Below are 15,296 nucleotides of genomic sequence, written 5' to 3'. Positions count from 1 at the left end.
GAGCTACACTGTCCAAGTATACATGACACAATGCATACTGGGATATGTGAAGCATTAAATGCATGTGTTGTGCACATGCTCTGACAGAGGCGTTACACGAGGAGGCCAAGTGCCTGATTTATGCAGATGAAACGAGCAGCAACTTTTGAGAGCGACTGCCAATGGGAGCAAAGTCAGAGGAATTGCATGTGGTTCATATCCTGTCATAAATTGCAATGTCATCAAGACGGAGAAGTTAGTTGCCGTATTAAGCTTTTTATGTTAAATAAAGGCAACTCGCCTCAAACTGTTTGTCGGGGGAAATGGCTCGGTGCTTGTTTTCTCTTTTTTAATCCGCGTTCTCTCCAGCCTACAGTACCGTTGGACATGGACTTTATCCAGCTGCACAACTCTGCAGGCTGGTACATTTGCTTCTCTTTTATATTATACATTTATGCTCTGATTGCGCTTATATATAGTCTTTCCCCTCCAGAATGTTTACTTTTAGCTGAAAGAAAACTAACAAAGAGTAAGGTAAGAAAACCTTACAATACTGATCGTTTCAAAGCAGCTTTAAACCGATAAATGGGAAAATAATGATTCATTAATGCAAACAGAGTTCAGTTCTGCTGTAAAGCAGCTCTAAAAAGAAAATAGTGTCATTGTTAAGGTCAGTTCAATGTTGATTTAGTTTCGTTTAATAACTGTGTAAAGATCATCAAATATGAAACGTTCAGTTCATCTATAAAGCAGTTCTGGAGAAAACAGTGATGTCATCATCGGCTCAGTTAGTGTCTCCAACTAATGAAGCCAGAGGCGACAGTGACGAACACAAACTCCATCAGTGACAGAATGGAAGAAAACCCTTGAAAGAAACCAGACTCAGTCACTCAGTTCTCCTCTGGCCAATGACGAACACTGTGTTATTATGATACGGCTGCATCAAGTCAGATTGTATATTAGTATCATTCAGCATATTTCATCCAGTTCCTTCTGCTTGAATATTGTGATGCTTCACGCCGGCATACGGAGGAGTTAAAGCTGGCCATAGAGTCTGTTCTGTGCAGGACTCGTCTGTGCCGATGGCTGTCATGTCTTCACAGGGGATCTGTCTCTAGGGCTCGTCTAGAGTTCATGGTCTTCACTGACATTCAGGGCTGCATTGTGGTCGTGTCTAGGTCCTCCATCTGATCTGGATATGGCTCGGATCCGGCTGACTACATCATGTGTTGTGGTCGTGTCTAGGCGCAGGTCCTCCATCTGATCTGGATATGGCTCGGATCCGGCTGACTACATCATGTGTTGTGGTCGTGTCTAGGCGCAGGTCCTCCATCTGATCTGGATATGGCTCGGATCCGGCTGACTACATCATGTGTTGTGGTCGTGTCGAGGCGCAGGTCCTCCATCTGATCTGGATCCGGCCCGTATCCGGCTGACTACATCATGTGTTGTGGTCGTGTCTAGGAGCAGGTCCACCATCTGATCTGGATCCGGCCCGGATCCGGCTGACTACATCATGAGTTGTGGTCGTGTCTAGGCGCAGGTCCTCCATCTGATCTGGATACGGCCCGGATCCGGCTGACTACATCATGAGTTGTGGTCGTGTCTAGGTGCAGGTCCTCCATCTGATCTGGATACGGCCCGGATCCGGCTGACTACATCATGAGTTGTGGTCGTGTCTAGGCGCAGGTCCTCCATCTGATCTGGATACGGCCCGGATCCGGTTGACTACATCATGCGTTGTGGTCGTGTCTAACATGCTAATGATGTCTGTGGTCGTGTCTGTGATCAGGCTAATGATGCCATTTTTCTTACAATGTAATGAGTACACCTGGTGTTATGGGAAGTTTTCCCAGCTCAGGTTGACCTAATTCATGGCGCCTAATAATTCTTTAATGGATTTGAATGATAGAAATGTGATAGTGTGTTATGTTTATGCCAGGTTAAAGAGATGTGTTTTTGGTCTAGATTTAAACCAAAGATTTTAGGTATTATCAACTGACCAGATTTTTGAGACTGCAACAAACATGAAGGGCTATAATGTGTTAAGAGCTCGCTCAAGCACTGCAGAGCTAAACCATTTAGTGCTTTAGTAATTGGCAAGATTTTAAAATGTATAAAATGTTTAATTGTAGGGCTGGGGCAATAAATCGATGCATCGCGATTTGTGGATCAATTTCACGATGTCAATCGGGATTTATCACTTACACTATATAGCTTAAAGCACCAACACTTCAAAATAATTATATTTGAAACTAGACTTCTCAGTAATACTGAATATATTACTATAAATTACAGCAACACCTCCCCCTTTGCGTTTCAGACGAGGTTCATGTTTATAACAGTAATCTCGCGGGGTGGACTCATTTAAAGTAATGTAATCGTTTGGTTTTAGCCAGGTTTCTGTCAAACACAGCACATCTAGATTATAGTCTGTAATCATATCATGAACAATGAGAAGATGTGGTGACTCAACATGTTTCTTTATTGATTTCGACTTACCAGAGTTGTTTTGATGATAAAAGATGAGCGCAGTAGAGAAAAGGAGGATTTAATGTCAATACATGACTGTGCTCTCACCAAAATCCTGTTGCACTCGTTGTTTTCTCCTCAAATCTCACCCAACTCTTCAGCGGCTCCAGCCTCTCAAGCACCTCGTACCCAATGTGGCCTCAGAGCCTTGCCTCAAACCCGCCCCAACGCTTCTCTGGTGATCCTAGTGCCTGTCGTAGGTTCCTGACCCAATGTACCCTGATGTTCGATCTCCAGCCATCCTCCTTCCCCTTGAACCAGTCAAATATGGCTTAAATCATGATTCTCCTTTCAGGAAGGGCCGTGTCATGGGTGACCGATGTGTGTGAGGTTTGTTCTGAGCAGAGTTTAAGCCTGTATTTGACGCCACTGTCTCCTACCGTGAAGTGTCCTTCCTTCATCTCTAGCTGGGCAGCCGCAGTGTAGTTGAATATGCCATCCAGTTTAGGACCATCACAGCGGAGAGCAGCTGGAACAGTGAGGCCCAGAGAATTGGCTTATGATGGATAAGACACTAGCTATGTGCGAGGCTGTGTGAAATCTAGAAGCACTGATAGATGTGTCTGCGTGTGGAAGGATATTCACAGCGAGTTTATTCCTCCTACTCTAGAACCCATGCAGATAGGAAGGTTGACTCCTGCACTGAAGACTGAGTCTGAAGGATGAAAGCGATGTTGTCTATACTGCGCTCGACCTGCTCAGAGCTAAGGGCACTCGTGACCATTCGGTATTGTAAATGTAGTCACTGTTGTGTGTTGTCAACGCTAATCAACGCTCTTATGCAGTGTCTAATTACAAAATAGCAGAGGTTAGAGGTCAACCCTGCTCCTGGGGAACCCACTGCCCTGCAGAGTTTAGCTGCCACCTTAATCAAACACACCTGAAGCAGCCAATCAAGCTCTACAGGATCACTTGAACATGCAGGTGAGCTAAAGCAGGATAGTGGGTCTCCAGGAGCAGGACCTCTGCAATACAGCTCAAGAGAGAGACTGAGTTTAGCCTATCATACGGTACCAGTTAGTGTGTATTTGTTCTTTTTTTTTTATTTCTTACCTATATTGTTTTGTTTGTCTTGCAGCTTATATTCGCTCTAACCAGATCATGGGCTGGGGAGAGAAGGCTATAGAGATCCGCTCTGTAGAAACAGGCCACTTGGATGGAGTTTTCATGCACAAAAGAGCACAAAGACTCAAGTTTCTGTGTGAGAGAAATGACAAGGTGAGTCTTTACATCATCTTTTTGTGTTTTTGCTGTAAAATCAGTTACTGGGCTATACCTTGTTTTTTTTTTATTCAAGTTAAGTCTATTTTGGGAATTTGTTTTTTGGATTAAATGGTTATTTTTTCTTTCTGCAAAATATCACCGATTTGGGGGTAAAATGTGACCGGTTCCTGACAGGACATTAGAGATGCGAGGATCAGGTCTAACGTCACCCGAATCCGCTGCTAAATATAAACCATCCACCCACACCTGTGATGTTCTCTGATTTAGATATCCGCATCCGATCGACACATTACAGTTATTCTAATTCTCAGTGTTAAGCATGATGATAGCCAGCAGCCATCTCACCCTGTAGCCCAAGACTAGTCGCCCACTGAAGCTCAGCAGGGTTGAGGCTGGTCAGTGTCTGGATGGGAGACTCCTGGGAAAACTGTGTTTCTGCTGGAAGAGGTGTTAGTGAGGCCAGTAGAGGGCGCTGCTCACCCTGTGGTCTGTGTGGGTCCTAACGCCCCAGTATAGTGACGGGGACAATATACTGTCAAAGAGCACCGTCCTTCAGATGAGACGTTAAACTGAGGTCCTGACTCTCTGTGGTCATTAAAAATCCCAGGATGTCCTTCAGAAACGAGTAGGGGTGTAACACCGGTGTCCTGGACAAACTTCCCCATTGGCCTCTGTCCATCATGGCCTCCGAATCATCCCCATATACTGATTGTCTTCATCACTGTCTCCTCTCCACCAGTAAGCTGGTGTGTGTGTGTGTGTGTGTGTTCTGGCGCAATATGGCTGCCGTCGCATCATCAGGTGGTGCTGCACATTGGTGGTGGTTGAGGAGATTCCCCCCTTCCATGTAAAGCTCTTGAGTGCTGAGAAAAGCACTATATAAATGTAATGAATTATTATTATGAAACGGTATCATATTACACTGAAGTAGGCTGCTTTTAAATGAAACATTTATTTAAAGTAAAAGTTCTTCTTTGGCAAAATTTAGTTTCTTTAATAGCATCAACACAGGCTTTACTCCCATCAACATAAAAAAACCACTGTTTCTGTCACCGCAACTTCCCAAACACACACTCACACAAGCAATGATCTGCATTCAGCCCAAGCAAAGGCTGGATATTGGCTTTATGAGTTGGTCATATACAGCAGCCGTTACATATCACACACCCAGTGTTTGATTCGTCCTGGTTAACTATTAAACTGCTGCCACTGAGCATATGCTGTGCTTTCTTTCCTAAAGTTTTCCTTTATTGATTTTCCCTGAAGAGATATACTCTGTTGTTGAAAGATGTAAAAAGAGCGATGTGTGTTCGTTGTGTGTTACAGTCTAATGATGATTATTTATTCAGATCAACACATTAATGATTTATCTCTCATTATTGTTGTCCGTGGACATAAGCGTGATCCTCGCTTCACTACAGCACATGCTCTGGACTGGTTCAGCGAGATTCACCCTGATATACTAAATGAGTGTGTAAGCTGTGAAAGAACGCTCTGCTAGATTCAGTCTGAAGCAGAACCGTGCTGAACGGTGTGTGAGTAGTAAGATGCTGTTGGTTTGTGTCCTGCAGGTGTTCTTTGCATCTGTGCGTTCTGGAGGATCTAGCCAGGTCTACTTCATGACTCTGGGTCGGACCTCTCTGCTCAGCTGGTAACCGACAGCATCGACCCCTGATCCACCACTGACGTTCTCCCCGTGATCGGCTGAGGCCAGGCCACACTAACGCCCAGAGCCTGCTGAACGACTGACAAACACAAATCGAATCTGCGTCCTTGTGCAGCGTGCTGCGTGAGGAACTGGCTTGAGTATTCTACAGTATTATTGCTAGTCTGTGTAAATGTCTTTCTCTAGAGTTTAATACAATCTGACTCAGCTGAGAGGAACGGTGAAATCCTGCTAATGTGTCTCTCAGTCACAAATAGTGTCATAACAATGGTGAAACACAAAATGGCTTTTTGTCCTGTATTTTTATTTATGGGTTATTTATTTCTAGGTTTTTTTTATTCGTTTGTTTTTACTAAGCAGAGTAGTTACAGTAATGGGAAGGTGTCTGAGAGGTCTTGATGGACCATCTTATGAAGTCAGCTAATGGTCATGTGATGTCAACAGGAAGCGGACAGCTGTGTTAGCCTCGGGTTTGCTTTTGGCTCATCAAAAACATGGATTTGGAATAATGACTGTCCTGTGCCACATCTTTTCTTGTCTTCTCTCGTTTCCCTCGTTTTCTTCTGCCACTTGTCCGATGACAGTGGCCTCATTCCTACATTGGATTGACCAATGAAAGAGGTTTAATCCGTATCTGTTTAACAAGTATCTCCATTGGCCCTGAGAAGTGTGCGTCCAAACCTAGTGCCCTATCCTGATGTTTTGAAGAGCGTATGCAGGAAACCGCGAGTGAAAGCTAGGTCTGGCATTTTATGCACTGGACTTGGAAAACTTGTCCTGAAACTGAACCGAACGGTCCACTCATCCAGAAACCGTAGTTATAAAACTGACGTTTGATTCATTTAACGTATGATTGTTTATGATGCCCTTTGTTCCAAGATATGCGTTTTTCATCAGGCAGCGACAATGTTAATCTGAGAATACAAGTTTCGACATCCCCGTAATAACGTAATCTCAGTTATGGAAACATTACCTTCAGTTTTATGAGAAAGACTGTCTTGGTCATGGACTATTATTATCATTTGTAACTGAACTGTATATATTTAATAAAAGGCAGGACTGTGCTGTTAAGTAATTGAACCATATGAAAAGGAAGGGATGAGCATGCATGAGTCGAGAGACGCTCTCCACAGAAAGCTTTTCGGGGATTCTAGGGTTTTTAATATTATTATTATTTTAGTTTTGTATCTTTTCTTTCTCAAAGTTTTCACACACAAACTTAGTGAATCTGTATGATTCTGTCTATTATGATTTCTGGAGTTATCTTCTCTCTTTAGTTCATGCCTCACGTCTGCTCTCCCCACACACAGTATTTATAGATTTATATGTTCTATCATTTTTACATTTCTGTTTCTTGTGATAATTAGTATTAGATTTGATTTTAGTATTTTAACAAAGCTGTTAAACTTTCAGTGAGTTAAAAGAAGAACGTGAATTGTGCCAGTGGCAAAAACTAAAAGTGAAGCATACATGTTTAGAAACTGGACTGGCGCTCTTTTCCCTTTTTCCTAAGCTTTAACTTAGAAGATCCCTCAGTCCTTCACACAGTTAGGACACAGCGTTTCAGTTATTACCCTAATACAGTAACTTAGAAGATCCCTCAGTCCTTCACACAGTTAGGACACAACGTTTCAGTTATTACCCTCATACAGTAACTTAGAAGATCCCTCAGTCCTTCACACAGTTAGGACACAACGTTTCAGTTATTACCCTCATACAGTAACTTTGAAGATCCCTCAGTCCTTCACACAGTTAGGACTCAGCGAGCGACTGTGGGGTTTCAGTTTTTGCCCTCATACAGTGACCTGGAATAATTTTCACCTGTAACAAAAAAAAAAAAGAAGAAAGCAAAGATTTTGTAAATCTAATGTTCATTGTTGTGTTTTATTTTAAGATATTGTTTTTATATATTTCAACCATAATTCTTGTTATTAATAATAATAATAATACAGATGGTGTTTCCTCAGCGCTGCTTTGACTTTCTGAATATGTTCTTGGCTGACTGGTTGTCTGTTTTCAGTCGTGGCACTGTATCGTACGTCCTCTCTGTATATGACAGGAAGTCCTGTATTTTCCTGATGGTCCTTTTGTTTTTCTTTGAAAATAAAATCGGTTTACTTAAAGGAGTGATGCCTGTTTCATTTTTCCTCTTCATAAAGAATTCCTAACCTAATGTCAGGACATGACTTCTGATGATGGTCTAGGCTTGGAGAAAATGCTTCTGAAAGCCTGAACCAATCCCTATATGTGCGTACAGTACATGTCTCGGGCATTCCACCCCGAGAGCCTTTCACTTAATGCTAATGAGTCTCATTCACAATCTGAATCTGTATATGAACATTTTCACAAACAAATCATGATTCATCAATAACTTCCATTCTAAAATGTTTTCTAAATGTACAAAATTTAGGAACAGGTGAAACTGCTCGTATGCAAACATCACACACTCCTGGAGGCCTTGTAACCGTGTTAAGATGAAATTGTAAACCGATGTAGATCTTAATATTTCATCATATATATATATAGGGGAGCGCGGGGCACAACCTAACGCGGGGCTAGTTGTAACACGCTTGTTTTAAATACTTCCGCACATGCATGGATGACGAAACTTTGTGTATTTACTAGTTGCCATATCAACACTATATAGAAAAAAAAATTCCGCCAACATTTTTTTTTTTTTTTGAAGATATCCATAGACATTTATTAAACCATAGCAAAAGTAAATTTCTTACTTAAGTAAATTTTTCATCTCTATTTTTTTGTGTTTATTTAAAATAAGACAAATCTGATATTATTTTAATCTCCAAGATGTTATTTAACAGTTGATATGGTTCTTTAATGCTTCGCTAACTAGCAGAAGACACTCGCCGGGTTTAAACCCCAGTTGTGCAGGCGGGGGCATGTTGTCACACTGCGTTACAATGTGCCCCTATTAGAAATATGCTATTATATTCTATACTTTTATAAATTTTATTGGGAAAACGTGAGAAAAAGGTGAATAAAGACTGAGAGTCAATGTTCAGAAATGACTAATTACTTATTTGTTTTGAACTATGTTGTATAGCTGTGTTTTCATGTGTTCGTAGTCAAAACTCAAAAATTTGTTTATATTTAATTATTAAAAATTGCTATTATTTTATATGAATTTTTTTTTTAATTGTATTTTATTTAGAAAATATTTTAGTTTGTTTTGTATATATTTTTTATTAGATCAGATAACATTTTAAGCTGTCATATGTTATGTTACAATGTGCCCCACACATGTTACAATGTACCTGATGTTGTGCACTGCACAACATCAGGAAGATCAGGCCTTTCCTAACTGAGCATGCAACACAACTTATCGTCCAGGCCCTGGTCATCTCTAGGCTTGACTACTGCAATGCCCTTCTGGCTGGACTCCCAGCATGTGCGACCAAACCCCTACAGATGATCCAGAATGCTGCAGCTCGTCTTGTCTTCAACGAGCCCAAGAGGGCCCACGTCACTCCTCTGTTCATCTCTCTGCACTGGCTACCTCTAGCTGCTCGCATCAAGTTCAAGGCACTGACGCTTGCTTACAGAACTATCACAGGCTCAGCTCCCTCCTACTTTCACTCACTCCTACGAGTCTACATCCCTACCAGACACCTACGATCGGTCAACGAGCGACGTCTCGTGGTTCCATCACAGAAAGCCACAAAATCACTTTCCAGAACATTCTCATTTACAGTTCCATGCTGGTGGAACGCTCTCCCCACCCTCATCCGGAATGCAGAATCCCTGACAACATTCAAAAAACAGCTGAAAACCAATCTCTTCCGTGAGCACTTAACCTTATAAAAAAAAAAAAAAAAAAAAAAAAAAAATCCTTTCCCTTTGAAACATCACTTATCAGGCTTATGCTACTCTGAATAATACCAGAACTTCGTATTTTGAGCACTTCCTGCGTTGTTGTTGCTTTTGCCTCTTTATGATGACTCGCTGAACTTAGTCCTAATTTGTAAGTCGCTTTGGATAAGGGCGTCTGCTAAATGACTAAATGTAAATGTAAATGTACCCCACCTATGGGGCATGTTGTCACATTTCACTTCCATTCTTTCGGGGTATGTCAAGAAAAAAGTATATACTGTATTAATAAAACAAAACCACATAATTGTACTAGACATGTGGGAAATTAATGTGGGAAAAAATAAATACCCTGAACCATAAGTAGATTTACACAAACTGAGAAAGTCAAAAAGCGTTAGGTTGTGCCCCGCTCTCCCCTATATATATCAGTAAAAGAGTAAGAAAGTGTGCGTTACAGCTGGAACTGCGAGGTAAAGACGCAGAAAAGCGTAAGGACAGCTGGTTAATAAGAGGTCTGTAGTAAAGGTGTTTATTCAGTCGGACTTGTTTTGAGGACCGCACTCTCGGCACAGAGGGGTTCAGGGAACACTAAACTCACAGGCTAACCCGGCAGTTCGCATCAAGCTGGTTCCCTCCACAAAAACCCAGTAGGATTTTGGATTATCGCTAAAAACAAGCTCTGTGATCAACGGAAGATTATGATACTTGCACGCTTTGTCAACCAAGATCATTTTCACAAATGAACACAACTTTTATGAATTTTGAAGCTTAAAAACAATCGCCAGAAGTAAAAAGCTAAAGGTAGGCTATAAACGAACTACACTATGGTCACATGACTTTAACATCTACGTCACATAACTTTAATGTCTACATCACTGAGCTTCCGACAACTCTTTGTCTTTATCTAAGCACAATTTTGAGTTAGAATAGTGTATAAGGGTGGAGGGCCAGGGGGGGAGGGGGGAGGGATGGAGGGCCAGGGGGGGAGGGGGGAGGGATGGAGGGCCAGGCCCTTGAAGAGGATGAAGGCCTAGAACATGGCCAGGATCCTGGAGCAGAAGCAGGCCTGGACCACTGGATGAAGGGGCACACCATGGAGGATCAGGTGGATCAAAGACCTGGAGCCATGACCCTAACCCTAACACGAGGAGCCATGACCCTAACCCTAACACGAGGAGCCATGACCCTAACCCTAACACGAGGAGCCATGACCCTAACCCTAACACGAGGAACCATGACCCTAACCCTAACACGAGGAGCCATGACCCTAACCCTAACACGAGGAGCCATGACCCTAACCCTAACACGAGGAGCCATGACACTAACCCTAACACGAGGAGCCATGACCCTAACCCTAACACGAGGAGCCATGACACTAACCCTAACACGAGGAACCATGACCCTAACCCTAACACGAGGAGCCATGACACTAACCCTAACACGAGGAGCCATGACCCTAACCCTAACACGAGGAGCCATGACACTAACCCTAACACGAGTAGCAAGGAAAACACAGCACACACAGGAACCACGACTGTGAGTATTATACTAAATAAAAGAAGTTAAATCAAAACCTAAAACTGAACTTGACAAAAGCACAGAAATGAGAACAAACAAAAGATAAACAAAAGATAAACAAAACTGAAAAGTGGAGATAGAGAAAGGAAGGAGCAAAATAAACATGACCATTTCGTGACAGAACTAACCACACATGTGGGGCAAGAACACAGTAACCTTTCTTCTGGAAGAAAACCCTATGCAATCTTGTCTCTGAAAAACGCTTGAGGACAGAAGAGTATATTACACTGAGACATGAAGAAGAGTATATTACACTGATACATGAAGTTACTACACCTGAACAAATGATGACAGAACAAGAGATTCATTTAATGTGGTGTGTTAGTGATGTAGCGACAATGGGTAGAAAGCAACCACCAACTAATCTTCTTTTTGAATATTAATTCAAATTCTCTACTTCTCGATGACTGAGGGGGGAAGATTTGTTCAGAACGTCTCATGATCATCACCGGTCTGACTAATTGAAGGAGCCCCCGGCACTATCACATAAATGGCTAGCTTTGTGGCCTAATACGGACTGGTTAAGATAAAGACAGTGTCCGCACATTCCAGAGTCAAATCACCAAGACCAGAGCCATAAGTCACCCATCCCGGTGCCAGAGAGTCTGCAAAAGACCCTTTAGAAGAAGAATCGACACCAGCAGATGTTACTGAAACCCCCGACTACATTCCTGAACACCTCCTCATTAAGACCTCTGAACAAACAGAGTTCTGTCTCTTCACCAGAGAACTGATTCTTATCAATAACTATACATAAAATCATTCAAGAACAATTTTCAATGGACTCATGATCAAACAATCATGCAACTACCTAATCCTGGGTTGTTTCCACCACTTATATGTATATTTTAATAAGATAATATGTTTTGATCCCATTTAATTCAGGTAATAGTTATTATATTAACTATTAGAAGGGGTGAATGAATGAAAGTGTGTACTGTTTCATATCAATGCTATCTTACGAACACAACTAGCAAGATGGCTTGAATGATATCGGTGTAATATGTTTTGATCTTCTTTTAATTAGAAATCATGTCTAAACTGTGGCCCCTGTTCTCTCTGTTAGTAAGGAGAGCACAGATAAGCATGATTTACGATCAGAACTGAAAAGAACGTCACCTCCTAAATTCAGCCAGTGTCTAATTGGCCAGAACTCATCCTGGAGGTTGGACAAAATTTTAGTTTAAAACCTTAGACCCAAAAACAAAGCTCTCTCTCTCGCTGCTCTCTCTCGCTCTCTCTCTCGCTGCTCTCGAAGCTCTCTCTCTCTCTATAGGAACCATGTAAACGCGCAAACGAAATAACCCAAATCAAGATCTGAAGAACATGGGTTAAATAGCTTCATTCAAGCCATCATCATCTACTCTCAATTTCCTTTCTTTTCTTAGTTTCATTTCTTTTCCGTTGTGAGTGTCGGTTCTAAGTTAAGTTTTGCGACAAGATTTCGAGCCACGTTTCTTCTGCAAAGCCAGCTTCAAACAAAGACTTTCATTCCGCCAGCACACCACGTGACTGACCCCGTGATCCAGACATCAGGCACGAGGAGACCGAACGGACCGGGAAAACCCCTTTCACGCAACAAAAAGGGAATCCCCAAAAGCAAATACGCAAGTACCTCCATGCAGGCTAAAATCTTAACTGGTGTATTTATATAACTTTAATAACCTGCCTAAAACGATAGAAGGGTTAAATTAATGATTGATGGTTTGTTCAGGTCATGTCTAGTGTATATGAAATCGTGAGATTTCATCCTTTCACTCTTAAACCCACTCTTTCCTCACTCTATCCCTTTCTGCAACGCGTATGAATGTGTATGTGTGTGTGTGCGTGTGTTTGTGTTAGATATTAGCTTTATGTGTTAGTAGTCTATATAATCAATAAAGTATTGTTTGTATTTAAAAGAGATTACTCGTGTGTGCTTATCAGATTTATTGTCTTGAACTTCGATTTAAGTTACCTATGCTGTTACCCTTAATTTACTTCGTAATTTATTGTTAGCTGGGGATTAATTCTTTCTTGACCAGGAAGATATTATATTTCCTAGAGTTAATACTTGTTTATGCTTTCTGTTCATTGGATGAACTGATAAAATGATCATACTATTGATTCTGCTACAGTAAATTCTGAAGATAATTAAAAATAATTAAAATATTAATTATTGGTCATATTCCGTTATGAATAATAATGAATAATATTTATACGTGGGCGTATAAACGCTACAGTGAATAATCATTAATAGGGAGTGTTGTTGTCATAGAAATATGCTGAAGATGACAGCTTCATGTCACTGCTGTTTAAAGGGAACATGACACACTTCAGCTGAGAGAGTGAACCCACTGAGTGTTGTGTTGCCTGAGTGTGAGTCATGAGAAAGACCACATGAGAGAATTTGTGTGCAAACATAATTTAATTGTCTGTAACTTCAAATGTCATCAGTTTCCTCTTCTAAAATGAAATAAAAAAACACACACATTAATAAATCCAAAAATATAATGTAATGCAATTCAATAATTATATATAAAGAACTTGTATACACACACACACATTTATATATACTGTACACATGACCCATGCTGGAAAAATGCATGGGAATGCTCGGGTTCATTACGAGCTACTGGAAAAACACGTGACATTTTGTGTCAATAGCAATTAAACATCTACAAGTGTCTTTTTTTGTATGTTTTCTGAGAATATGCTTCATGTACGTCCATGTCGATTTCTCTGCTTGCTTCTTGACGACTGTGTGGTTCAGTAGCTCTTAATAAAGGCTTTTATTAATGTTAATCAAACAATTGTGGTATCATGGGGAGAAAAAGTTGAATATATATTTTTCCTATAGATATTTGGTTTTGACTTGGTGTGTGCCAAATCTGGTGTTATTACCAGGGATTTTAAGGTATGGTTGCTAGGCGATTTTGTTTTGGAACCTTCCTAAAGTTGACTTTGCTGACTCCATCGACTCTCACACACACACACACACACACACACACACACACACACACACACACACACACACGTCTGGTTCACTATCTTTGTGGGGACTCTCCATAGACTTAATGGTTTTTATACTGTACAAACTGTATATTCTATCTCCTTACACTAACCCTACCCCTAAACCTACCCATCACACACGCACACACACACACACACACACACTAACCCTACCCATCACACAAAACTTTCTGCATTTTTACATTTTCAAAAAAATATAATTTAGTATGTTTATTAACCCATTTCCCTCATGGGGACCGCTGGCTGGACCCCACAATGGAGGTGATCTCAGGTTTTACTATCCTTGGACATTAGGTTCCCACAATGTGATATAAACCAAACGCGCACACACACATTTTTTTTATACTATACAAACTGTATATTCTGCCCCCTTACTCTAAACCTACCCATCACACACACACTAACCTGACCCCTAAACCTACCCATCACACACACTCACACACTAACCCGACCCCTAAACCTACCCATCACACACACACACACACTAACCCGACCCCTAAACCTACCCATCACACACACACACACACACACACACACACACACACACACACACACACACACACACACACACACACACACACACTAACCTGACCCCTAAAGCTAGCCATCACACACATACACATACACACACACACACACACACACACACACATATATATATATATATATATACATATTTACACACACATATATATACATATAATAGATCTGTAGGGGAACTGCAAATATTTCATCAGTTTCCTCTTTTTCCCCAAAATGTACAAACACTGGCATTTGTTTAAGAACATCACGATTGCGTCAGACAGAGCGCACGAAGTACACATAAACATGATAACAGCTTGTGATCAAACCACCCGAGATTTAAATGTCTAGTGTACTATTTATAAATCAAGCTTACTATATGGTAAAATACACAATGCATTCTCTGTCTCACAGCTGGGTCTGTTTTGTATGTTTGATTCATACAATTTGTCATGTGTCATAACAATATATGCCTGGTTATGCTTTTGAAGCAGGATTGACACTTTACCATGTCATCGACCGCTAACACATGGCAGTGTGTGTGTGTGTGTGTGTGTGTGTGTGTGTGTGTGTGTGTGTGTAGGTCTTCGTCTTCATCCACGTCTTCAGTGGAGAGGTGAGTGTGTGTGTGTGTGTGTGTGTGTGTGTGTGTGTGTGTGTGTGTGTGTGTGTGTGTGTGTGTAGGTCTTTGTCTTCATCACGTCTTCTGTGGAGAGGTGAGTGTGTGTGTGTGTGTGTGTGTGTGTGTGTGTGTGTGTGTAGGTCTTTGTCTTCATCACGTCTTCTGTGGAGAGGTGAGTGTGTGTGTGTGTGTGTGTGTGTGTGTGTGTGTGTGTGTGTGTGTGTGTGTGTGTGTGTGTGTGTGTGTGTGTGTAGGTCTTCGTCTTCATCCACGTCTTCAGTGGAGAGGTGTGTGTGTGTGTGTGTGTGTGTGTGTGTGTGTGTGTGTGTG

At 41.4% G+C, this 15,296-nt stretch overlaps 1 protein-coding gene and 1 long non-coding RNA gene across 3 annotated transcripts in view; one reads left to right on the top strand and one right to left on the bottom strand.

Annotated features, from left to right (window-relative positions):
• The window catches only part of LOC309502697 (mitogen-activated protein kinase kinase kinase kinase 4-like), a 75,480-nt gene extending 67,956 nt beyond the window's left edge, over positions 1-7,524 (top strand). For both annotated transcript variants that reach the window (XM_082175166.1, XM_082175165.1), the window contains 2 exons: positions 3,590-3,729; positions 5,307-7,524. In XM_082175166.1, coding sequence (XP_082031292.1) covers positions 3,590-3,729; positions 5,307-5,390 — 224 coding nt within the window. In that variant the 3' untranslated portion in view covers positions 5,391-7,524. The remainder of the gene's footprint in view (positions 1-3,589; positions 3,730-5,306) is intronic.
• Positions 6,994-10,134, bottom strand: LOC309502725. Its single transcript, XR_014207382.1, has 2 exons — positions 9,441-10,134; positions 6,994-8,676 (listed from the first exon to the last, which is right to left on the bottom strand). It is a non-coding gene; the product is annotated as an uncharacterized lncRNA (long non-coding RNA).
• Positions 10,135-15,296: the final 5,162 nt, after the last annotated feature.

This window comes from Leuciscus leuciscus (genome assembly GCF_965113295.1).
Source record: "Leuciscus leuciscus genome assembly, chromosome: 7".
Taxonomy (NCBI): Eukaryota; Metazoa; Chordata; class Actinopteri; order Cypriniformes; family Leuciscidae; genus Leuciscus; species Leuciscus leuciscus.
This window is presented reverse-complemented; position numbering and strand designations above follow the sequence as displayed.